At 36.3% G+C, this 27,217-nt stretch overlaps 1 protein-coding gene across 3 annotated transcripts; it reads left to right on the top strand.

The window, feature by feature from the left end:
• The first annotated feature begins 3,350 nt into the window (after nucleotides 1-3,350).
• On the top strand, nucleotides 3,351-26,337 carry LOC139966606 (uncharacterized). 3 transcript variants are annotated; one of them, XM_071969817.1, is made up of 8 exons: nucleotides 3,351-3,768; nucleotides 4,815-4,913; nucleotides 13,063-13,131; nucleotides 17,488-17,659; nucleotides 18,256-18,304; nucleotides 20,321-20,437; nucleotides 22,487-22,619; nucleotides 25,132-26,337. In XM_071969817.1, exons 4-8 carry the CDS (start codon nucleotides 17,567-17,569, stop codon nucleotides 25,178-25,180), a joined length of 441 nt encoding a protein of 146 aa, XP_071825918.1. In that variant the 5' UTR covers nucleotides 3,351-3,768; nucleotides 4,815-4,913; nucleotides 13,063-13,131; nucleotides 17,488-17,566; the 3' UTR covers nucleotides 25,181-26,337. The 3 variants fall into 3 exon arrangements, with proteins under 3 accessions (XP_071825918.1, XP_071825916.1, XP_071825917.1); XM_071969815.1 differs by having other exon boundaries at nucleotides 13,060-13,131; XM_071969816.1 differs by having other exon boundaries at nucleotides 13,021-13,131.
• The last annotated feature ends 880 nt before the right edge of the window (nucleotides 26,338-27,217 follow it).

Below are 27,217 nucleotides of genomic sequence, written 5' to 3'. Positions count from 1 at the left end.
CGTGTGTAGAATTGTGCTATGAAACCAACTGTGGCTGGTCTCGAACTCGACCGTGTCGTCGGGGAACATGACGCATTTTGGGATGGGGGCGACCGCCCCCCCCCATTCAGCATTTTTTTAAATGATATCGCTAAGTAATTTCAAAATAGAAAGTGCTTAGATGCAACTTACAAGGCCTGGGAAGTGTCATTTCCAGCGATCTGGGAGACATTTTCGGCCAAAATTTGCTTGTACGCTTCGCGCTAACAAATGGTCCTGGGTAGTGCCATTTCCAGCGATCTGGGAGGCATTTTCGGCCAAAATTTTCTTGTACGCTTCGCGCCAACCTATGGTGGCGCTACGCTTAGATAATTTGCCTACAGGCTTCGCCCGTCCCTGGCAAATTCCTCGCTACGCGCCTGTTCGAATTTGTAACGCAAACAGCAGATATCACATCATATCAGTGAGCATGAAAATGGCGTTCCAGGATGAAAATCCTCAAAACTGTCCGACTTGCCTGAAAAAATAACCAAAAATTTTCGCGCGCGAAGCGCGCGTTCAACGTGTCAATGTCAATATCATATGAGCAAGCATCGGTTATTACATCGCATGCCATCATGTACCGTACGGTCCCTTCAAATTGCGCAGTATACCGCGGGATGCTAATGTAAACAACGACATGTCTCATGTAGATGTATGAAAAGCATGGAGGTCCAATGTCAAAAGTTCCTTTTACATTAGTAATGGCGAATTAGGGGCTGCACCCCCGCCGCGCAGTGGCGGAGCGTCCATACGGTCAGGGGGCGGATGAGCCCCCTGACGGACTCAAATGGACTGCTGGCGCCTTTTTCAGCTCTTTACCACTTTTAACTTATTCTAGATTATTGACTTTTTTATTGCGCTCTCATCTACTTATTGACATTTCTCACATTTTGTTGGTGTAATTTGGCGATGACACCCTATTCTTCGTTTATCTGCAAATTAGCCAGGCCCTGAAAGGGTCATTTCCGGCGATCTAGGGAGTATCTTTACTCAAAATTTGTCTGTGCGCTACGCGCCAACCAGTGGTGGCGCTCCGCTTAGATATATGTGTCGAAAGCGCCCCTACAGACCATTCCCACCCCTCCTGACCAATACCCCTAGCTCCGCCACTGCCGCCGCGCCTCCTACGCCTATGTGTGTAGTGTTCGGTTGAAGGAAATATCTGCTATTTTTTCATTTCCTTCAACCAAGTTTTATAATAGCCGTTATAAGAGGTTTAATATTTGTACACCAATAAATTAACTGTGTCTGAATTTTCGAAAATTTCTGACCAACATTCTGCATCACACTTCCCTCTACTCGTGCAATTTTGACCGGTCTGTTAGGGGTTGAAGGTAGTTTTTCTATATTGTTGTCCATAGATGAAATTTTGTACAACATTATGGGTATGTTTTGAAGTGAGTTTATTCACGAGAAATGTGATTTTCAAATTCTGAACAAATTTGGGGCTTAAAACCTTGAAAAGTGGGGCTGACGGGTATTGTGGGCCGCGACGTAGAATCACGTACAAAAGCAAAGACCCACAGGACATGCGATCAGGTCGAACATGACGTGTGCCGGGTTGACAATCTTCAACAAGGTTATGAATGGAAAAAAAAACTATTAGGAAATACTTGGTTCTCAGGCCAAAAGTGTACATCTGGTTGGTCATTTCAAGCCCGAGAAGTGCCGTTTCCGGTGATCTGGGGGGGGGGGGGGGGTATCAAAACCAGAAATTTTCTTGTACGCTGCGTGCCAACCGATGGTGGCGCTCCGGTTAGATAGTAATTCGCGCCCCCCGGGTTAGAAAATCCTGGATACGCGCCTGATATATATACCGGGGAGACCAAAATATTTTCCGTCTCAATTTCATGTGTAAGCTTTCCCGTCTTAAGAGAGCATTCTTAGCTTATGGGCTCACCATGCAGCGAGATCTTACCCAAATTAGCAAAATAACATTGATGACATATGTGGCCCTTTATCAGCTTTTCCAAGTGCTTCTGAGTCCACCAATACATTTCATGTACAACTTTATTTGGACGGAGAAGGTTAAATGTACTATAAACGACTGTTAAGACAATTTACTCACTTTTAATAAATATATGCACGCTTGGATAAGAAACCTTAATTTGAAGCATGTTGTCTCAATCTCTGATTGGTCTTTGACTTCATGTCAACAGGTGGAAAGCCTACCTTCTTGTACAAATAATTATATATATATATATCTATATCCATATAGCTTTCCCATGTATACATTCGTTGTTCAACAATTTAAAGTATATATTTGGGGGATTCAGTTCTTACAAACGGTCATTATCTGTAACACACTTCTTCTTTGCAAATTTTCCTATTGTATATAAATAAAATGAAAGCCCTTCCCAGGGGTAAACCTATTTGACTTGAATCACATGTATCCTGTTACTTGTTCAGTCATGATGTTAACCTTTAAATTTCCTATACGTGGATACCTTTCGTCGCTAGAGGGGGTATTTCGTTCCTTTCTTTCTATTTAGGTTCTTGTCGTTAAGAAACGCAACGTTCCAATTGTCTTCGAAAGTGAAACCTGCGGCGATATTAAACGTGGTCTTTGAAAACCCAGAATAATGAACTGTAACGAATGTGATGTCTATAGCAAAACAACGCAGACGTAAAAGTGGACTGTATGAATAAAGAACATAATTGTGAGCCAGCCAAAATATACATTATATATATATATATATATATATATATATATATATATATATATATATATATATTAACAGTTCTATCCTACATGAATTGCAGGGAACATTCCTGATTACTTTTAATATTCCAAACGATGATGTACACAAATTAAACAGATACAGTAAACTATGTAACTGTTTAAACAAATTTTTGAATTGTTAAGTCAAAATTTTGATATGAAAAGTCACAATATTGAGATTTGGGGACACCCCCTCCCCCCTCCCCCTCCCCCTTATGTCCCTATTAAGCCACCATATAGTTTACGGTAACTTCGAAAGTCCCTTTAATTCTCACACTGTGCTTTCAATGTTTAACTGCATGATATATGTCACGAGTATGCTTGACACAAGTCTAACGACTATCGTGCAGCTGTATATATTTAGACATGAATATTCATTTCTTTTCTGTTTTGCTCAAGATGTTCTCATTAGCAACATTAGACATTCTAGTATGCTTTGTTTGTTTCACTGATTTCTCCACGGGCATCAATCGAATTTGTGGTAAGTCTTTGTTTAGATTACTTTGCATAAAATGCAGGTATAAAGGGTCAGTATGAATAGGCCGGGTAAGCAGGTTAGGGCGTTATATTCGTAGTTTGTACTATACTTGGTGCAAGGGGTGCTGGGTGTCACCACAGAAGATGTCCGTTGGGCGACGTTAGCCCGCAGTATCTTACTATTAGGATCGTCGGTGAGCTATTATAGTAGGGGCAACTTTGGTTCCCCGCTGGTGAATTCATTATAGATCTTAAGGATACCTGTCTTAAAGGACCTGCAGATATCTGTAAAAAAAAAACGGAAACCGACCGAATTCCGGTTATTGTCTGGCTACGAGGATTTAAATAAAGCCACTCTTTATCAAAGACACACGTCACTCGAGTTTTGGTGTTGTCCAGTCGAATCGTTTCACCTTACCCGTAACAGATAGACACTGTATTTGCCGCGTGCTCATTAATCAAATTGTAACCACTTTTTTCAATTGCAATATTTAAAACGACAAAGCTTTAACGAAAACGGGTCAAAATTACAACAGTGCAGAAACAAGGTAACTTCAGTTTTGCATTTTGAGACATTTTCGTGGATTATTTCCACCCATGCATTTAGCGGAATTGTGCCTGTATAAGATAAACTTGCATTCGAGAAGTTTGGGAAATTTTTCCTTGCTTTGAGCACTTTTTGACTCCGAACCTTTACAAGTAATATTATTTCTATTTATTTCTGGCAAAACCTGGTCAAACCGAATCACGACGAAATCACATAGCTGAAGGATAGAACTAAACGATATAGTAAATGAGGTCGTCGGTACTCCACTGACCTTTAAAAGAACATTAATGCCGGGCCATTACTATCACGAATTTACAGCCATACTGTAGGTCTACAATGCATAGACACATACCGGGCCTGAATTGTACTGACAGTATGAACAGTTTCGTACCTCTTATTAAAGGAATTTTTTAGTGACAGTCTATAACATTGAAACAATGAACTCCATAATTTTTTCATCGACACAGTTCGAGGATTTTTTATCTTATGATTCAGGAGAATATGATATGACTGTAAGGACTGGATCCCATTTTTCACACACAAAAAAAATTCTTTAAAGTAAAAACAGGATAGAGCATTGAATAGTATGCCAATACTGTCACCATAGAAGAGCTTTGAAGCGTGTCTTGAAAGCACAGAATAAAATGTTCCAACTGCATTGGTGAACATAAAGCTAGCTGAATTAGCCAAATAAGCATCTGGTCACGGGTCACGAATTGTAGAGGATAATAACCAACTATAGAGTTTGATATTTGAGATAGAGGATACCGAAATACGTCTCTCTAAGTTGGTTAAAACGTAAAGTAAAAGACCAGCCCTATAAGTGTTATGGAAGTAAATATCCCTGCATTAAATGCTACGTGCATATATTAGTTTACCAAGTACCTGTATTTTCGCCAAGCACCTTTCTTACTCACTGATATTTCAATATGAAGTACATTACGTGCACCCATCTGTGTTATAGAAGTTACTATCAGTTCTGTACAGGCGCATAATGAATATGTACTTGTAAACACATATCTTCTTCATTTACTTACTATGATACAGTGGTTCACAAACTTCTAGGCCCACGCATAACCCAGGATTTTCCATGAAAACTGGGCCAGACCACATCTCCTCATGCGGAATCGGGTGCTCAGAAAGCATGTAAGTTATAGCTTCGACTATTGACTACAAAATCAAATTTTGATGTTAAATTTTGCATAATGTTTCCAGGTGTATATTATATCATGAATACTTCAAGTAATATACGGCATGTAATAATTTAACTCGAGTTAAAAGAAATACTTTTAATAATAAGATTTTTGATCCATGTTAAATTTAATGTATAATTTGGATCAACTAATTAACGCATCTGCACTGAGGCTGCGGAAGAATAATAATTATTTTTTGGCTTTCCCTAATTTCTTTTTTTCCCCCGTGATATACTCGGTGTTTTCGAATAGAACTAATGACCAATATTCTGATGATCGTAGCCTATCACCTCTCCAATCCCACCACTCCCTTCCCTTCTCCACCTCTCTACCCCTGTCCTCTTCTTCATGATACGTGTCAGGCGCGGATCCATTGGGTGCGGGTACGTGCAACCCAGTGCATGGCGGCACTTGAAACTACAAAGTGGAGGAGGGGAAGTGGGGGAAGCAAACAGTCAAAAAGCACACCTGTATAAAGTGCACATCACGCATAAGCTATAGAGAGCTAAGGAATACGTCTTACCCCCTCCCCCCCCCTCCCCCAACTCCCAACCCCCACCATCACCATCATCCTATTCTACATCATGAACCAAAGTTTCCAAATTCATTGGAATGTATTTCAAAGCTCCTGTGTGGGTCCAGGGGCTAAGAATTTATAAGCCTCTTATCACCCAAGAAAGGACATGAGGCAGTAAGGGAGAGTCAGGGAGGGGGAGCGGAACACGGTGGGCAAGCACCATGCATCGTTGGAGGATCCCCAAGCCCCACTCCCCCACGGTGCCGCCACTATGTACACCCAAATTAAGGCTTACTATATAGTCTAAATATGCCTCAGAAGGCAAAACAAAAATATTCGGGAGCCAACCATACAAAGGGTCGGTTTCAACGACCTTATGGGCCACACTTCATTCTTTCCTTTTTTTTTACTCACTCCCTTCCATGCCGCTGTTTCTCTTTCTCTCGACGACATAGAATGTCTTATTTTCTTAAACTTGCAATGCGTGTGACCTTTTTCTCGTATTCTTTACCTACGTCGCGAGATATCGTCATCGGATTGTGAAATCAATTACAGAAACTTCGCAATTTCACTCATTTTGATTTTCACTCAATTTGGACAACCTTATGACATTTATAGATTTTTTAATTGTTTTACATTTGCGTTAACCCCCACTTACCTAAGTCAGTGCATTGTCTCTCTTTCTCTCCGTTACAAAGCGAGAGAGACAAAAAAAAAATCGTAGGCTATTCAACATTTCATAGTAATTGAAGTTTTTATAGATACCTAATATATATATATATACATAAATATATATATATATATTTATGGAATGCTCGACTCAACTACGCATGAATAATCCGATTTAAGATGAAAATTCGCTCGTAATTGTCAAACGGTGTTCACCATCTGAGCTTGCTGATACATCTCGTTGACGATAACACTTTATGTCACCATGACTGCTGTTGTAAACAAACCCGGTGACATTTTATGATCAAAATCCTCAATTCATCCGAGTTTCCGGCGACAACTCATGACATTTTTGGGTCTATACTATTTTTCCCGCCAATATTATGTTGCGTTGTTATTGTAACCTTGCGCGCATGCTCTTAGAATATAGACGGACAATGTTATCTGTATGTATACACGCGGATGACGTTAAAAGCTCCACGGTATGTACATTGAAGAGGTACCGTATTCGTATTGTAGTATGTACAATATACTGACAAATATCTATTGATAACAATGTCACAATATAAATTTGAAGATCATGGTTCTTTTTTTTCGGACAACGAATTTCAAAAGAAGTTGTGTCTAACAACATCCCTCCTTCTCCTTTCCCCTCCCCGAAAAAAAAAAATACCCACAGGTGCAGACACGCACACGGGTTTGCAATAACATACAAATGAAATGTTCAGGTTGATCGATATCGGATTTGAGTTAAACAGCGATGGTTATTGTCTAAGGTATACTGCAAACAAGCTCATAGCCTAGATAATAATCTCATTTTTCCTGTTTTTTAATTTTGTTGTTGAAAGTAAGTGATTATATTTTCTCATATGCTCATGCAGTAAGTTAAGTAAGTATAGTTCACCTTATCATCTAGACATGTAGGGAGGGTTGGGGGGGGGGGGAGCATAGCGTTATCAGGCAAAATGCGGTAGCGGGGAAAATCCCTTACTTCATGGAAGTAATAACCTTTGAATGAACGATGGGGACTATTTTTAGCATATTTAGGTGAAATAAATATAAACTTTCATGTTTGTTTAGTACTATACCCGTATGTCAAACAGAACATAAAATGAAATACTATTACTCGATCGATTTATGCTGCTATTTCAACATGTTCTCATTCCGTGTAAATTAAAACTATTACCAAGCCATTTATAGTAACAGCTAATCAATACTTGTGTTTATTCTGTGATATGATTGAAGACACATCAAGTGAGCCCTTGTCATATGTTATGGATTAATATATCCTCTCATTGTTTTAAATAAATATATATGTATATATATAGATATATTTATGAATAGGCCTATATATATATATATAAATATATATGTATATATATATATACATTTATATAGGCCTAATATATATATATATATATATATACATACATACATATATATACACATGCATATATATACACATGCATATATATACACATACACATATATACACACATATATATATATATATATATATATATATATATATATATACTATGACGTGCACATGCATGGTCATGATGAAAAGCAGCTTGCAGCAAAACCTTAGGCCAAACTAACAGAGGTTTAAAAATAGTGGCTTTGGTTCTATTGCAAAGTTAGAGTTTCTTTCCTTACAAATGAAAAATGTTCTTAATCATTATCAGTAATAAGTGGCCAGAGATAAACTGCAAAAGAAGTCAAAGTAATTTTTTATTTTATTTAAACAAAGAAACAATCGATCTGAATAAAAGTCGAGACTATGCTGCACTAAACCCACTCACCCATATGCAGATCGTTAGCAAAGCCTTTCAATTATCATTTCAAATGTGTTGATATAATAACACAAATATGGCTTTAACATATACGATTGAATATTATTTAAAGACAGTTTCGGGCCAGGCCTGTAGCCAAGTCGAGGCACATGGGTTACCTCCCCCCCCCCCCCCCCCTGCACACTTCCCAGGCAACTGCCGCCATCGTGCGTACAAAAGCTTCATAATTTACAGGAAATTACTATTGTACCCCTCTTGAAGTTGACGGTGTCCCTCATATTAAAATATTATTTTATGGCAGATTTAAATATTATTTTATGCCAGATTTAATCACACCACATTGTTCCTCCAAAGCTCTACGTCTAAATATTTCCTAATACAGTGTGAACACATTGACGTTATTGAGCATTTGCATAACGTATCTAGCCTGCCATCATTTTAGATTATTTTAAATCGTTCCAACTTGCACTAAACTTGACCTTATAGTGTAGAATGCGTGTTTTCTTGTGGTTAGCTTAATTATTTAATTAAATGGTCCCTTAGCTGCTAAATTGTGTGGTTTGTTATTAAAACACTCATTTTTTATTGTCATTTAAATTTGAACTTTAACAGCACCTGTTTCACGCAAATGAGAATTTTCTTCGGTTATTAACAATTAACACGTGTACTGTATGCAAATGTGCATAATGGATGGAGTAAGGAAAGTTAGAGAATGGCATAATTGGCATATACAAGATAAAGCAACTTTTTCGTAGTGCCTTGCCTAAGAACTGAATAACAAGGAGGGTCGAGGCATATGATACCTAAGGGTGCCAGAGGGTGCTAACTGAATCCGACAAGCAAAGAGAGCACTTATGGTAGATAATATGAATGATGAGGTCACCAGCATAAAGCTTACCCGATACATAAACCACGTTCACGTACTCAGGGGTGTAGGAGCCCCCCACTTCTTTTCCAAAATAGCAAATGCGCCCTATACTTGCAAATAAAATGTACCCCAAATTTGATGAAGAACTGTCTTTTGGATATCTTAAGCCTTTGTTAATTTTAATATTTTATTTTAATTATTCACGTGCAAAATAACAGTATTGATAGTATTCTAACACATAAATATTAAGTGACATGGCCGGTGTGTATCGCTTTATAGCAAAACGAGTGGTGGTTGTGAAGTAAGAAACTGACCCTCTGATGTTCTGCCCCCCAACTTTTTGAAAGCTTCCCCCCCCCCCTGCACGTACATTGGCTCTACCAATGTAACACTATTAAACAAAACAAGCATGTTGTAATTAAATTTGTGCATTATCATATTATACTAGCTGGCGACTAAAAGTCTTTTTTATCGTTGTAAAAGGTCAAATGAAGGTCTAATCCGCGTAATATGAACAACGATGGGTCGACTTACGAATCTGCAATATCTTTTATTTCTTCTTCTTATTATTTTCTTTTTATCAACAACATATATAGTTTGCATGTTGTTGTTATTATTCTCTCTATTTCTATTCAATAAGACTTTTAAATAAAATGACAAAAATGCGCCACTTACATATTAAAAGTCGTCTATTAATTTCGCATTATGTATGCTTTATGTTTGTATTCTATAGAAATGCATGTTATTTCAAACGTCATTCCCATAGTGCATTATGACGTCATCACTTTTTTGTTGTTTTTATCGTCCAAATTATGCGCTGGTAATTGTTTTGATAGAGTTTGAAAATAGGAAAGAACGCCTTAATTTACTATTTTTAGAGAAGAAAAACAAAGAGGAAAGCTTCCGAATTATTTATCCCTTTTCCAGACATTTCAATCTGAATATATTTTCTCTCCGTGTAATGCTGAACGATTATTGATAAATTTCAATTATGTTCGTCGTTGTTGTAACCTCGCTTTAATGCTAACCTGTGTTTACCCTCTTAAGTAAGTCAGTATATATATATACTTACGAATTGGGTGCGATAGCTTTATTGTTTTGCATATAATTTTACCAATGGTTACCACGCGCGGATGCAGGGATGGGGGCGGGTGTAAAATTTCAATTCTTCTTTCGGACTCGGACGGAGGGGGTGGATTACTAACTCAAGACCCCATCCTACATACGAGTTAATTTCAACAACCCTGGGTTCACTCTCCCTTCTGCTGTGGTAAGGCACCTATAGCTTTGCATGTTTGTAAAATGTGTAATTTAAACAATCACTTCCACCACGAAATATTCAAATCAGTGATGCATATAACTGGAATACAAACAACAATAGGGCCTACACCATTCACAAGGGCATGTAAGGTGAACTTGTTTTCTTACTTGGAATGTGAACAGCCATACTTATACAAATATATATGTATGGTCATGCATTTGTATTATAATTGGAACATTATATTATAGTGCATGTGTAATGAACTTGCTAAATACTTCAAATACAATCAATCGTATCATACACAAATACATGTATAGGGTATAGTTTGTTTCATAATTTGAAATACAACCGTACTTATCACAAGAGTCTCTCCGATGAGTGTCCTTAATATATGAAGCCAAACAACTGTATTGACAAATGCATGTAGAGGATATGATAATTTTGTTTCATAATTGGAATACAATTAAAAGTACATATGTGCATGCGATGAGCTTCCTAAATTACTGAAATGTAAACTTTCGTTCTACACATGAATGCATGTATAATGAGTTTGTTATATAAAAACTTGTAATAATTTGACATATAGTATAAGATTGTTACCTGTTCACGCCATTAACAAATTTTCCTACAACGAAAATATACCAATACTAATGTAAAGTGAAATGGACACGTGTAGGCCTATAGGTACATCACCATATCACTTTACATGTAAACTGCCTATGAGTTACATGAATATGATAAATATACTGTTTGAAAATACACTGCTAAGGTAATTTCTTCTGTTATGTTATGACCCTAGAAGTTTCCACTTCCGCGTCCCTCTCCGCCCCCCCCCCAACCCGATCCCTCCCTTTGTCCTAACAGCTGCCTATACCAAGTACCACTATCAACCTGTTGCAAAGATCATAGCAAAATACACACAACAGCTCCACACCTGTAAATCGTTCTCTTCGTATTTACACAGACAGAACAGTGTAAATAGAACAGTGTAAATTGAACAGTGTAAATAGAACAGTGTAAATTGCATACAGAGAAATGACAGACATTCTTTGCATACCGAACTTAACTCTCTACTTCGAGAAACTACTAGGTATATTTGAGAAACAAAGCAATAACACCAAAATTCAGAATTAATGTGTATAGAAATAGTTTTATTTATCGTGCTGCTATTTATTTACAAAATGGTAATCTGGATAATTGATTGTAGACAGCTGCACTTGTACGTTTTGTATATATGTATGTATATATATATATATATATATATATATATATATATATATATATATATATATATATATATATATATATATTGTTTTTGTTTATGTTTTTTGTACACTAACATTTTAAATAACATTTTCTTATTACGTACTCACTTTTGATGTCCTGTTTATAAATATTTATATTTATACTGGAAATGAATAAATGAAAATAAATGACCAAGGAAAAGACAAACAAGAAGTGATTATGAGAGAAAACTTTAGCTCTGTTAGTGTCATGCAGCTTGACTTCAGTTCTCCGCTAAGTTACTCATCTCTGTTTTTTTTCAGTTGACATATTCGGTGCGAGTGTACATTCTGACGTGTTGTTCTTTCCTTCTTCTCCATCTGAACGGTTTGCGACCTTTCCGTAAGGGCCCCGGGGCAACGAGACAATCTGTCATAGCCCCCTCTTTCTGACCATGCACCCTTCTGACCAAGAGGATTGTTTACATGAGCTTATGCTATTCTCGTTTACAAAAATACCATTTTACGTTTCTTCTAGATTCCATGCTGATATGCGTACATACAGACGCGTTATTGTGCGTCCACAATCTTTATCTTTGCGTTCTACTCACGGTTCACGGATACAAAGATGTTCCCAAACAAATCTAACTTAGGCATTGTTAGTTTCTTACGTATTTAGCAAGTTTATCGTCATTCACCATCTACGTCACTATCTCAGGAGATATCTAACTATGTCAGACGTTATTAACACATCATGCTATACAACATCAGCTTTGGTCAACTTTTCTCGATAATGAGACAAAAATTCTGCAAAGTCTATCTGCAAAAGTGCTTTTGATTTGAAATTTAGTTCTCGTTAGCGACAATAAGTTCACTCATGAATCAGTTGGTAAAGTTTTCGATACCATTCTGATATACGGTACTTCAACCAGACTACGAGTCTTGCAGCAGAATGAGTACTAATACTGGTAGTGTAGTACCCCTTGGTATGAGATACCGGTACAAGAAGTTTTATCGGTTTAGGGTTTTTTTTAAAAGGAAGAAAGAATGAAATTAGTGCCTTTGCTCATATCAAATTGTTTATTAATTCCCATTCAAATTTCCGTTGGTTAATTTGCTCATATGGTCGATGAACTTGTCAGATTCGAAAGAGGTTGGTATCACTACTCACATGGGCGTCCTCAAAAATAATAAACCAAGGGGGACGAGGGAGGGAGGATGTTGGGGATAGCCTACTTTGGGTTTTCCATAAGCGGTTAACCGTCCAAAAAGTATGTAAATGATATGTACTTCAAAAGAATGGGTTATTTCACAAATTCCTGAACAGCTTGATAATTTCTGACAAAATAAAATTGCAGTCACAACTATAGTAAACAAAGGAACATTTAAAAATGAACACAATCCGTTAGAAACTTGTGACAAACGTTCCCTCCCCTCCACTCCCACACCCCACCCCCGCCGTTCCTAGCTAATCCCAATCAACCAATCACCTTTTACAATCTTCTTTCGCGCTTAAGCAATACTAATCTTGTGAACCATGAAACCTGTACTTGTTTTTTTTTCTTTTTTTTTACTTTGATACGCACGCTGATAGCCTTTGCCAATATTTGTGTTCCCAGGAATAGCATCTCGCAGACGATTCGATGTTACTGAAGCCAAAAGATAGTAAATGACAAAATGAATATTCATGAATCACATTTCATATATAAGCGTTTGTCATTTGCAGAATCAATCATATTTTGCTTTATAATCGACATATCGAAAGAAGACAGAAAAGAACGAGAAGAAGAAAAACACCTTTCCACAAGATTTGAGAGTGGTGCCATCGTTAGTATAGGTATGTAACATTCCGTTATTGTTTTGTTAACCTTATATCTATATAATATCATAGGTGGAAGAAATCATTGATAAATATTGTAGCCAAGGGAAATGAAATCTTCATACTAAGAATATATAAAAATCTATTAAACTAAAATATAGGATTTAATCGTGAAATATTACTATTTTCAATGATTTACATTGCAAGGTAAAGTAAAACTATAACCGATATTTGAAGCAGTCCTATACAAAATATAGGGAGTCATTATCGATAACAATAGGCGTTATTGTTTTAAAATAAGACTGTCATCGTTGCATTTCTGTTTATAAAAAAAATAAAATAAGAAAAGGGTCGGGAAACACTGCTGTTGAAAATGGTGTTTATACTAATTTTCCGTTCGGCAGCAATGTTCGATAAAAATAGATTTTTTCCCCTTACGGATAGCCTATATTATATTGTGTTGCGAAGATTTTTTCCCCTAATGTCCGCATTGATAAATAATACCCCCCCCCCCATTTTCTATAATGTATAAATGTTATTTAACTATATATAAGCGTATTATAAATGGCTTGGATCGAACATGTCGCAAAGTCGCGAATCAGATTGTGATATATTGCATTGACATTTGAAGCAAACTTTAGTTTTCTCATACGCATGAAAATATTTTAATAAAATAACGTGCATTTATATTCGTCTTTATGGAGCAACCACCTTCCCCCCCCCCCACCCGAACAACAAACACCCTCGATTCCAAAATGGTAGCGCTTAGCAACGATTAAAAAAAAGTAGGTCTATACAATGTAATGAACCTGTCGAGCATACACAAATTGCTTCAGTTCTCGTCATTTCCTCGCATCAACATTTTAGTTCAAATTCACTTTTACAAAATCCCAAAACGTTTGATATTGTTTTAAACTTTATTTGGAATGAAACCATGATCAGTCAGGCTAGTGAAATCTCTCCTCAGAAATCGTTACTAGTACAAACCTAATATACACCATCCATTTACAGTTACATGAAAGTGAGTGCAAAGTACAAACCTGAATTACCAACAGATTTAATTACCTTTTTTTTCATCCTCATTTCCGATTTGATATAAACTTGCGCGGAGTCCAATCTAAACGAACTTTATTGTGTGTAGTATCGAATAGTATCGTAACTTTACAAACGTGAAAAAAAAAACAAATCATATGTTGTAACTGGATTGTATGATTGCAACGAAATGTCCCTAAGAAATTTCCTAAGCTAAAGAAAAAAAGGTTCTTGCTTAATCTTGTCAGACTTGCAGTATGCATAAATTAAAGAAATATTACGGTGAATGAAGTCAATTGATAGAGAAATATTGCTGGAGAGTTTCATTAAAAAGCCACAATTTATAACGATTGGCACCGTGGATATTTTCTTTAATTTAGTGATGATACACGAATGCGTCTGGCAACAGCAGATTTAGTAATGTCATCATTTTGCTTTAGTATCAGAAGGCAGCCACTGATGAAACTATTCAAACTAATGTTCTTACAAACAAGTTGCATACTGGTGAAATTTCTAAATGACTACACATTAAATTATGATGAATAAACATTAATAAATTAGCTCACATTTCAAATGTGTCACACTGCAAGTATCATGATGTTTTTGAATGAAATCTATCATAATAGCATCACAATTCCACATACTGTGATTCAACTCATAGCTAAGGAAGCATTTAACTTGTAACATATTATATGAGGAAACATGGCAAAGACTTATACCATGAACACGTCACACACCATGTGCGAAGACTAATACTATGACGAATTCCACATTGTGCTGCAAAAATGATTATTTAGGAAATGCCACCAATATTAACAATTCGCAGGCAAAATGATAAATTGATCATTTCATTTATCTCGTCAATTCAACATGGTGCAACAAAATGATGAACTAACTACATGCAATGTCACATTGTCACAATTTCAACACTTTTGCAGCAAATTGATAAATTGCAGCAAAATGGCAGAATAAGATCTTAACATTTTAACATTGCGTTTTGATTACATACAGTAGAAAGTTTTTTTTCTATGAGCGTTCGGGTGCTTTTGCATCTACGATGTCTTTATTTGGATAGGAAGTATTTGTAAAGAATTGTTCGGGTTAGACTCACAGCATGTTGTTATAAGGGGTAAGGCAACTGAACTAAGCACTATGTTATTAATATTAAAATTATGTCTGAATTTTATACCAGTAGCAGTAAGATTTTTTCCGGAGTTAGAATTTCAAATCCAACTAGTGATGAAATAATTACATTGTTAGCAGGCTTAACGAACAGAAGAATTTTTAGTTTGTTGCAACGTGTGAATCATTCTTTTTTACTTGTATTTATTCATTTTTTTGTTTTTTTGTTGCGTACTTCATTGAAAGTCCTCAACATAAATGTTGGATTATAACGGAAAACATATGCATATTTCGAATCCAAAACTATATCCATATTTATACTAGTATGTTTTCTATTATGAGTCAATTTTTCTACATACCGTTACATATACTTCCTTTCCTATCAATTATCTCGAGAATTCAATGTTTTCAAGGCTGGGTTTTCAATTGATGGCATTTCCGTTGTTTTTTGTTTGTTTTTTACCCAGAAGTGCATTCTGTTAGTGCATGAAAGAGAGTCAAAATGCTTGACTGTAGCAATCAGTTACTAACAGTGGTGTAATACAGTGTTATCTTAAAGGGTTGTTATAAAGGGTAACAATGACCGTGTTATAATACAGGGTAACTATACAGTGTTATAATACAGGGTAACTATACAGTGTTATAATACAGTGTAACTATACAGTGTTATAATACAGGGTAACTAAAATACAGTGTTAAAATGCAGGGTAACTAATATACAGTGTTATAATACAGGGTAACTATACAGTGTTATAATACAGGGTAACTAATATACAGTGTTATAATACAGGGTAACTAATATACAGTGTTATAATACAGGGTAACTAATATACAGTGTTATAATACAGGGTAACTATACAGTGTTTTAATACAGGGTAACTATATACAGTGTTATAATACAGGGTAACTATACAGTGTTATAATACAGGGTAACTATACAGTGTTATAATACAGGGTAACTATACAGTGTTATAATACAGGGTAACTATACAGTCTAATAATACAGGGTAACTATACAGTGTTATAATACAGGGACAGTGTTATAATACAGGGTAACTATATACAGTGTTATAATAGAGGGTAACTAATACAGTGTTATAATACAGGGTAACTATATACAGTGTTATAATAGAGGGTAACTAATACAGTGTTATAATACAGGGTAACTAATATACAGTGTTATAATACATGGAACCTAATACAGTGCACAAAGAGTAACCATGACAGTTTTATAATACAGAGAACCACACATTGTTATAATACACGAAATCCATTTTTGTTTGTTGCAATTGTTGACCAAACTGAACAACGCAAAAGTATTTTACGATCTTTACATAATTTTAGGCTTCGCTTCTTTCTCTGGCATATGTAAAAATATGCTTGAAAAAAAGTTACTGATCCAGAAACTAAGAAATGTTTGAAAATACAGCAACTTCCGGGTGGTTCGCCTCCTGAACCGTCAGCACTATACCTCGTTGTTGAACGACTGCATCCTCAGCCAATACCAGTGTACCCCCCCCCAAAAAAAAAAAAAAACCCTACCAGGAATGCCCTCTGTACGCTTCTGATAATGTTATATCCCTCGAGTCAATGTCGTTTTCTTTCAAATTGCCCTCTTAATAGTGAATTTTTAAAAAGGCCCTGATAAATGGAATTTATTGATTAGTATAATATATAGTTAGTGTCTCTTTGATGTTGTTGTCTGGCTCGAACAAACATGACATCACAATAAGGCAATGAATAAGATAATAAGAGTATTGTGGACATATATCTTTCTAGCACAAAGCTGCAAATTATGGACATTTGAACATTGCCCTCAAACAGGTTAGAAATGAAGTAAAGGTTAAGAAATTATCAAGAAAACTTGAAAGTAAATCGAAAGAAGCCAAAACATTGGAGAAGAGGTAGAAATTTCGGTAGTGCAGATTGAAAAGTTGAAAGTTTTTATTGAAAACAAATATTTGCAGTTATGAGATTAAACGTTGACAGTTTATACATGCCTCATCTTGGACAATCGTTTAGCATCTACAAACGGAAATTGCTTCTGAATAAGATACTCCAAGTGGCCAAATGGTTTCTGCTCCTACCTCCACCACTTGTTATGGCTTCCAATGCCACTGTGTTATCACTTTCGTAAACCAAAAATTTTCGCTGCAACATTTCTTAGATTTCTCTCTGGTAAACCGGGTAATTGATCAAAATCATCTCTTACGTTTTCAGTTATTACTTTCCTCAACCTGCACACCGCCGACTAGCGTCGTTACGGAAGTTGAAACCTATTTTACATCCATAAAACAAAATGGCAGGAGACAAATTTATCATTGCGTTTGTCGTGATAGTATTTGCTTGGATACCAACCGGAAGTGAATGCGCCCCCATTGAACAGAACCAGGTAAGAGAGATTCAATTACGGTGATAGCTATAAATCATTTTAATTTCCATAAATTTATAGCGTAATTTCGACGAAGTTTGATAAACATTCGTGTTCACCTTCTTTTTTTTTATAGCTTTAAATTAACCATGTTACCCAACGTTATATTAACAATGATACTACAACGTTATACAATATGGAAAGTATAGGCTGCGAGGTGTCATGAAAGTAGCGGTGTCGAAATGTTTTGATGTTACATATAAAAAACAGTGTCTCAAAGTAAAGTTTCTATCGACTTCTCATATACTGTTACCTTTTGTTATCTTATTCTTTGTCCTTGACTTGCTTTACCCTTTCTCACCGTAGTTTCACTGTACCATGAACGTTTATCATTTTTATTATTATTATTATTAATTGACACAAAAATGTTGTCCCTGTTTTGGTCTGATTTCTATATCATGGTATCTCGTGGGTTACCGTACATTTAAGTATTTGAAGTGATTTATATTGACTCGTACAATATTGTAACTGGGTACGTTTCTGGACGATTCGATTCTATCTCATTTTTTTTTTGGCCAAATTTTCTTGAGAATTTGATTTTACGTTTTTTTTTCTAGATCGACATCATGGCTTTCACAGATCAATTAGAACAGCTACCACTAACAGGTTTGTGGTAGATTTACTTACTAAAACCGTCACTTCATTAAAATATCTTTAATATATATTAGAGTTCCACCCGAACCCAACAAAGACTGTTTTGCTCAATTAATGATTGGTCAATATGTCACTGGATCTTTTGATTCATATTCGCCGAATTCCCTGTCTGTTGGTACGTCTGTATGTCTGACTATATATATTATGTATGTTTTCTTTCTGTCCGAGTATCGTTCTCTCTCCCCACCTCCCCACCTCTCCCTCCACCCACCTGTTCACCCACCTCTCCACCCACCTCTCCACCCACCTCTCAATCCACCTCTCTCTCTCTCTCTCTTCAATCCTCCATATGTTTTAAGTCATCATTAGCCTATTTCGTCCTCTTCAACATCCAAGTATCAAAACGAATGATGATGACTCAGAAAATGACACCAAAACTCAATTCACTATAGGTCACTTTACAGCTATTTTCAGAAGGTTAACCCTGCAGACGGACGTGTACTACTCTAATTGTGGCGCGATATACCTAACAGAAAAAGCCAAAAGGAATTCATGCGCATTGTCCATTGTGTTGTAATATACTTTCCCAGTGCATGGAGGCTCCAAGCCTCAACAAAATTCTTCAAAGTACACAAAATAGCATGTCTTTCCTGCCCAATAAGGGTCTGCAGGCAGCATGAATAAGGTTTCGAAAACTATCTTGTTGAACGCAGTGAATTTCACCGAAGGTCGCACTTCGCCCACCACTGACATAGTGAATTGAGGACATTTCCTGATACATGCATGTGTTAGTTGACTCTTGAGTAAGTTTATACCTCCTTCCAGAGACAGAAACAAAGTTGACCACTGGCTTCGCAAAATAAACATCTTCATATGTAGGTTCAAAATAAAATAGGAACTATTTTCCTTGGCAGTTGGTACGAACTCAAAACAGTGATAAAAGCATACATACAAATCACGTTACACGTGCAACTGCATGACTGCAGTTGGAGGAAATCATAAAAAACTCTTTCTGATGGTTCTTGTTTTTTCTCTCTCTCTTTTAACTTTTTGAAAGAAATCTTTCCTATGTGTGTCAAAGAGACCTTAGTAGGAAATAAATTCACTACGTCTTCTGTTCTATTTTAACATAACACAAAACAAATGACAGTTTTGATGGAATCGTTGATAGTGTTTCTATGAGTATAATGTATGCAAGACGTCATGTAGCTAAGACACCCGGGATTAAATGTAAGGAGGTTGTTGAATGTAATAATATTTACAATTAGGCTATTTTAAGTGTCATGTCGTAAATATGACTTAAGTTGTTGTTTTAAAGCTCAAAACGTCGACGGAAGAATGATGCAAGGTTTCACATTGCCAAGTGAATAACTTCGTAATGGATAATCGCTTGATCCCCTGGAAGGAATTGTTTTTCCTTCAATATTTGCATCCAGTTTCCACTTCAGAATTGTTGTACATCACAATATGAACAGAGTACCTTCAATGGTTTAGCATTAACTATAGGGACGCAATTGGAACCCTGTCCTATCAACAGTTATAATGGGCGTCTGCAATCTTGTGGTGGGAGGGGTCAAGAGGGGGTAAAAACAAAATAAGAAGCAAATGATTCAATTTTGACGGGTTAATCAGCAAACCTGGTATATTTCTCTCTTCTCTTTATTATCATCATTATTATAATGATTATTATTAATATCAGTGTTTTATTATTATTATTATTATAATTATTATTATTATTAATATCAGTTTTATTATTCTTCTTCTTCTTCTTATTATTATTATTTCACTTGACAATGATATACACATGAACTAAATGCAAAATTTCACGAAGGTACTTCAAAATATGTTTCTTTTGTTTTCAGTTACAAGAAAATGTACCCCTATGCTACCCGTTTAGTTACATGTTAGCAGCAGAGATATGTAAACATTACAAGATTCAAATCAGACACAATATTGATTAAAGTATTGTTAATGTAAGTTATTTAATTGTGCTTATATATATTTTTTTCTTCGATTCTTTCTTCGCAGAAAACGCTGAGGTAGAGAATGGTTTAGCAAAATTGCTGATTGAGCTACTGAGCCGTGCAGGTATAGACCATTCAAATAATCTTTACCAAGGAATGCCTTCTTCTGAACAATACGAAGGTAAGAATACAAGTTTGTCTATATACAGTAACTTAAAAATGCGGCAGAGTATATGCCATAGTCACCTTTGCTATATGAACGTAGAGACCGTCTAGGCTAAATGTTTCAAATTTGCTTTAAAAGATTTAAAAAAAAAACATTCTCGAGACTATTAAAATAGATTGTGACATTAATACTTGTTAAATAATAGCTTTGTTTAATAACATCTGAGGAATGAAGCTGAAAATCCAACCAACTATACAGTAAAGGCTTGATTATCACGTGTGTGTAATGATGAATACTCGCTAGTGGAGACAGAGCATTGAGCATGGGAATCCCTGTAAACTTTCAATTAAAAGGCTAAAAGTCTTAACATTGGTATTGGTCGCAAATTGACAATTTCAACAAGTCATATCAAATCAGTATTGGGAAACAGGCGAACGCTTTATTTGTTCATGAAAGGGATATGTGAAGAGTCAGGGGGCTTTAACAACTTCGATAAATATTTCAACCCTTATAGGATCACAATAACTTCCTGGACATTTTAAGCTGGCGAGTTCGAAATGATAACATTTTATTCGCGCAGTACGTGAATGTCGACCAACCGTGACAACCGCATGATAGTGAATACGGCAAACTATTTGAATAAGATATATGATCTACTGCATGTTACACACATTATTAGCCATATTAACTTATAGACGAAGCAAAGAACGAATACAAACTAACGATATGAATGGTTATTTCGACCGAAGATCTACAATATAGATTTTATACTATGTATTTAAGAAGAGTAGAGATTTAAAACAATAAAGGAATACGTCAAACTTAAAGTATGTGTATACAAAGACCAAGTTCGTGACGTAATCGTTCCTATTGTAACAACAAAGCAATATTAGAAACAAGTTCTTTCCAGGAACAAAATATCACTTTGACGTCGTAGTAGTAATTGATGGGAATTTTGTTTGACTCAAGAACAAAAAAAAAACAAAAAAAAAAAACAGATTTGACCTGTTTTTATAAATTAGAAATCAGTGAATCAAACGGAAGCGAGATGGAGAGAATTAAGTGGGTTTAAGCTGACGGCCATTAATAAAAAAATACGGCGGATAACTTGCTTAGCTTTTATCAATTCTATCAGTTATCGTTCGACTATAAAATTGATATCATGTACTACCGCTGCTCTTCTAGTCTTCTTTGATAAACATGGCGCAAAAAATCTAGCAAATTTAGGTCATATTTAGTTTGATATTATAGAGTTAGGAATAAGTATGGTCTTCCATAAGCTGATCAAACTGTATTATTGGCAGGTTTTATTATTCAACTTGTGTTACTTATAAGTCGACGGTATTGTCAGTTAAATTCTATAAGTTTGGATTAGACAGTCTTGTGAATAAAGGAGTTAATTTTGACTATATTTAGAGGTCATTAATATTAGCTTGTAATAGATGGATTTCTTGAGAAAAAAATATTCAGGCATATGGATGCACGAAATTTTTCTGAAATTGATCGGATGAGAAATGTAACGCTTTTATGGATTAAATTACCATTTTTCGTGCATTCTTTTTAGAATACATTGGGACAATATGGATTCATTTATCGGTGTTGTATTGCTGAGTTTCTCAATTGATTTTCTATGCGGAGGTTATAGACAAAATATAAAATGGTTGGATCAAAATACCAGGCGGAAACGAAATCTTACGATACCTCAACTTGAGCAAGGTGCAGGATCGGCCGGTAGGATAATTCGGCCTAAAACCTTCGGCTTCCAAATACCCAATTAGTGATTATGAACCGATTTTTAATCTCTCCACGGGCCGGGTTTTGGACATAAATTGCTACCGTCCCAGCGATCCAACCTGTGGCACTGTAACATTGAAAGAAACGGCACACTTGTCGATTAGAACGAAACTTAGTATCTTTCGCCGCCAGCAGAAATTAACTCCATCGTCACCTCAACTGTTTTCGAGCCTGTGTCCCGGTATGCCAATCCCCCGCCTTCCCCCACCCCCACTCCCCGTCGGACTATGATTTATGAAATATTTCTTGTTTCGCATTTTCCTTTTCCAGATGAGTTCTTCGGAGAGTTAAAGAGGGGCAAGACAGGGAGGCGCGAAGGTGGCAGAAGTAACAGAAGAGGGTCCGCTAGGTCAACCACCATGCACTCAACGGTTGGTCTCGGTAAAAGAGGAGGCTACAAACAGTAAGTAATGTAGTCTTTTTTTCTTGTTCTTTTTTCTTGCTTTGATATACTTGCTAATAAACGCAGAGGACCGAAGATAGACTATTTTGTGTGTGCACACTTGAAATATGTTCATCTCGCTCGAATAACTCTCTGACTTAACATGCATTTATATACCTTGCCATGCGTCTCTGTATATAGTATCTCATATGAGTATAGGCGTACAACACAAACTATAAACGTTGTTGTAAGTTGCCTCAACACAGATGACAGGAATGGATTATCCAAGATTTTATAAAGGATGGGGTGTGGCCCTGGGGTCGCTAAAGCCAACCTTCCCTCCCCGGTAATGGGTCGAGGGCACTCCCCCCCCCACCCCTAAATAGGCGTAAAATTGTGCTTTCTGCGGCAAACTTAGGCTACAAATCATGACGCGTTGCTGAGTGCACAAATCCAACCGCGTTGAAATGGGGGGGGGGGGGGAGTGGGAAAGTACACCGCCCCTGAATCTGAAACCCGCTGTTTGCAACATTGACAAAGTTAGATGTTTAGATCTGCTGGATATTGTATGTATGTATTTAAGGAACCCGCGAAGAAGCCTCATAGGCTTATCAAAGCCGCAAGCTGACCGAAATCATTCATATTTAACGTCCATGATTATGAATTGTCAATTGTCAACAACTCTGTAACTGGATGACATACATTAATCTTGGAGTGACTTGAACTCGGGGACCTTATGATTGGAAGGCACCGGCGTTAACCACTGAGCTAACACTCCAGACATTCGATGTTGTACCAAAGCCTATATCATCATTATCTCTTTTGATCAATGGTATTAATTAAAAAATTCAAGCTAATTATAAAGAACTTAAAAAACGAACAGGCATGTAGTTGAAAGAACGGTAACAATGTACCAAAATATTCGCCATATATGCAATATTTACCAACACTGGATGTTAACGTTGACCAAACAAAGTAAAAACACATTGATCAGAGAGAACTGTTTTATTTTGGCTGGTGAGAGTGGACTATATGCTAAGCATTCTGGTGATATATGAATTTATTTGCTATGGACTGTTATATTTTGGCTGATGAGAGTGGACTATATGCTAAGCATTCTGGTGATATATGCATTTATTTGCTATGGACTGTTATATTTTGGCTGGTGAGAGTGGACTATATGCTAAGCATTCTGGTGATAAATGCATTTATTTGCTATGGGCTGTTTTATTTTGGCTGGTGTGAGTGGACTATATGCTAAGCATACTGGTGATAAATCCGTTTATTTGCTATGGACTGTTTTCGAGATGAAAAACATTCGAAGTTGTGTTTGAACCAAAAGTGAACTTGCACTCAAAAATAAATTGGTGTGATGTCACAGATACAGACTTATGAACACCAATAAACTATATATTAGTGTACTATATGTACACTAATATTCACTATATATATAAGTGAATTTATGTACACTACTATACATCCACCACACCTGTTTGCTTCAAGTTCACTATATGATACAAGCTGTGACATTTTTTTTCAACTATCAATATCTCCAAAACGCAATGAAGGCTATGAATGCAAATTGCACAAACATATTGTAGTTATATATCTTTTCTTCTCGGCCTTTTGGCTAAGATCATGTGTAGTATATAGCTGTTCCCTTTCGAGGGGAATCGTGATACACACCCGACGATGATCACACAGTCACTGGGGTTGAGAGCGGATCAGTCGTTCGGTTGTTTGGTTTCCGTGCCCAGGTTCTTTCTTGGGTGACTTTTCTTAAAAAGTATATGTTTTCTTCCTTTAGTCATAAATAAAATTTCCCCTGGACTATCATTTAACCATTTTTAAGTTTTTCGGTCATCTCTACATGAGTGGGAGGGATGTCGCGTGCGACTTGGATAACTTAATTTTGTGTAACTGGTACTGTTCTGCACACCCACAAACTCATTACTATACACATAAGAGTTTGAAAGGTTTCTGTTTGCCCTTTTTCTTTAATTTTAATTACATGTCTATAATAAGCCGCAATGATTTACTGCAAATTAAGAATACCTTGAAAACCGTTGACGCAAGGTGCGGGGGCTTACAAGATTGAAACCTTACACAAATAACGTTTTGCAAACGTCACGATCAATGGATTAGTGTTTAGAGGTTACAATATAGCCAACGCAAATACAGAATGTGTTTTACTAAAGGCGGAAGTTTGATTTTCAAATGGAATGTAAGTTATGAAAGGTAACTAGGTCTCTTTCCGGTCACAGAATTTGCCCCAGATTTATTCATCCGCAATTTATGGCTCCTTGAATATAATGTTTAATTGGCAATCTGGGCAAATAACTTTACAAAGCCAGGACTTCATACCATGTTTTTCAAACCTCCGGTTGTGGAAATAAAACAGGGAGTAAAACAGTTGCCGTAAATTGTACGGAAACGGTCCGTAGTGTGATAAGTATAGTCGATGTTATACTGGCAAGAACGATATATTTTTGCTCCTAAAACTTACTGTTTTTCTTTCTTTCTTTCTTTCTAGGGTTGAGGAGCCTTACAGACCAAAGCCACTGTTAACATGGCGTCATTGACTGACTGACCAAAAATCCACCGACTGCAGGTCACGTGCCTATTACTCAACGAAATAGTCATGTGACACGTTATTTTTTTTTTGAGTAAAAAAAAATCTTGTGACACAAGAATATTCATCGGCAAAACTTGAGGGTTTTCTTTTCCCCCTTTTCTCTCCTTTATTATGTGAAGAAAAACGTTATTTGGAGCACATTTAAAAACGTGGAGGAGAATACTATTAGGTTACATTACAAGTAGTCGGTGAAAGAGCAAATGATGATGTAAATAGATCTGTATACACTGAATAATATTGACTGAAATTATCATCACATGGATTAGATATACGTTTAGTGTCCAGAGGTTCGAAACCAGTAATATATATATATATATAAATATATATATATATATATATATATATATATGTGTGTGTATGTTATATGTAGTGATGTTATTCCACAATGTACGGTCAGTTGACTAGTTAAAGGAGGGGCAGGAACTAAGTTAGACAGCTGTCTATAAATGGGTCCTTGTAGATCGAACTGAATTTTTGTCAATACACTCATTCAAGATAACAAGGGAATCACTGCGTTATGGCCAACCCATCAAAATCCGCCCCCCCCCCCCCCCGTCGTTACAAATAGACATATTGGTGAAAATATGAATCACCCATTCTACATACGGAAACTACCGTTGGAGATATATTCATTAACAGGTATTAGTTTGAAATTTAGATAAGCTCGTTTATTGATATTAGGTATTTAAAAATGATTTCCTTTACACTGTAAATCTAAATGCAACGATAAATAAATGATACACCACCAGGGTGTTATACAAAAAAAAAATGGTCTTATTTACTCTTCATTCAGCCTTGACAGTTTCTACATGCAACAGCCTATTTCGAAGCAAGTCTCTGTGAAGCATTTTAACAGGTTCCATTGCAATGATTCCGTTAACTTTCTTGTTTTTGTCGCAGAATCATTCAGCCAACATATAACACATAAAAGGCCGATATCTCGGCAGTATATTTGGATTCTTTCTCAATATAGTTGTTCGACACAATTTATGCTTTCCTTCATGCTTGGTGTAATATGAATAAGATCACACAATCATGTTCTTTATTCTTGTGATTATTTCAAACAGAGGGTATTATTTCATAGTTGGACTGACGAAAGGGGGGGGGGGGGTCAAATAAGGAATGAGGGAATGAGGGGTGAGTGATTAAAGAACAACACAATCGTCTGTTTTTTATTTAATCATTTTAGTTTTTTGTAGTAAATAGTTGGGCGGGGTGGGTTGCGTAGAAGGAGGGGGTACGATATTGTGACATGTAATATTAGAACGCCACCTTATAAATAATCAAAATGATTTGATATAATAAATAAGAATATGACCTTCTTTCTTCATCGATCACTGTTGATTCATAATAAATAAATTTTTAATTCAGTTTGAGGATTCATTTAAGTTTTCTGTTCGCATTTGAAACAGAATTTTGTGTTTTGATTAATAACTTTTCCAGCCAAGTCCGCTCCATTCGAAAACGATTTTATTCAGCAGTGTGATCCATCACAAACATATTCATTGAGACCGGGAAGACGAGGAAGACTTTCTCGAGTTTTCAAAGCTCCATTTATTTACTCTCACAAATGACACTTTTCACCCTTTCTTACGTTTTCAATCTTCTCGGTTGTATCATACAATCCCACCCCCCCCCCAACGCCCCAACCCTCAACACCCCAACATCCCCAACCACCACGACCCTTTATCACTGGGGCCAAAATAGCTATGAAAGGTTACAGTTCAAAGCTTACCTTTCAACCAAAGTCTAAAATATAACAGTATTGCCTTTTAAATCTACTCGCCTCCACGCGCAAAGACGACAAAGTCAATGTATGTGGGACGGGTGGCTGTACTCCCATGTACAAACACCTCTGTCACGCGGTCATGTGAGTTTATAACATTTTGTCACCTGACACGTGAGTGGAAGTTTCCCCAAGTCAGAAAGTGGAGTAACGGTGTACCAGCGAAACCTATGAAATTGGCCCGCCCTCTAAAAAATT

Source organism: Apostichopus japonicus, chromosome 4 (genome assembly GCF_037975245.1).
Source record: "Apostichopus japonicus isolate 1M-3 chromosome 4, ASM3797524v1, whole genome shotgun sequence".
NCBI classification, from domain to species: Eukaryota; Metazoa; Echinodermata; class Holothuroidea; order Aspidochirotida; family Stichopodidae; genus Apostichopus; species Apostichopus japonicus.
The sequence above is the reverse complement of the archived record's forward strand: the minus strand, read 5'-3'. Positions and strand labels throughout refer to the sequence as shown.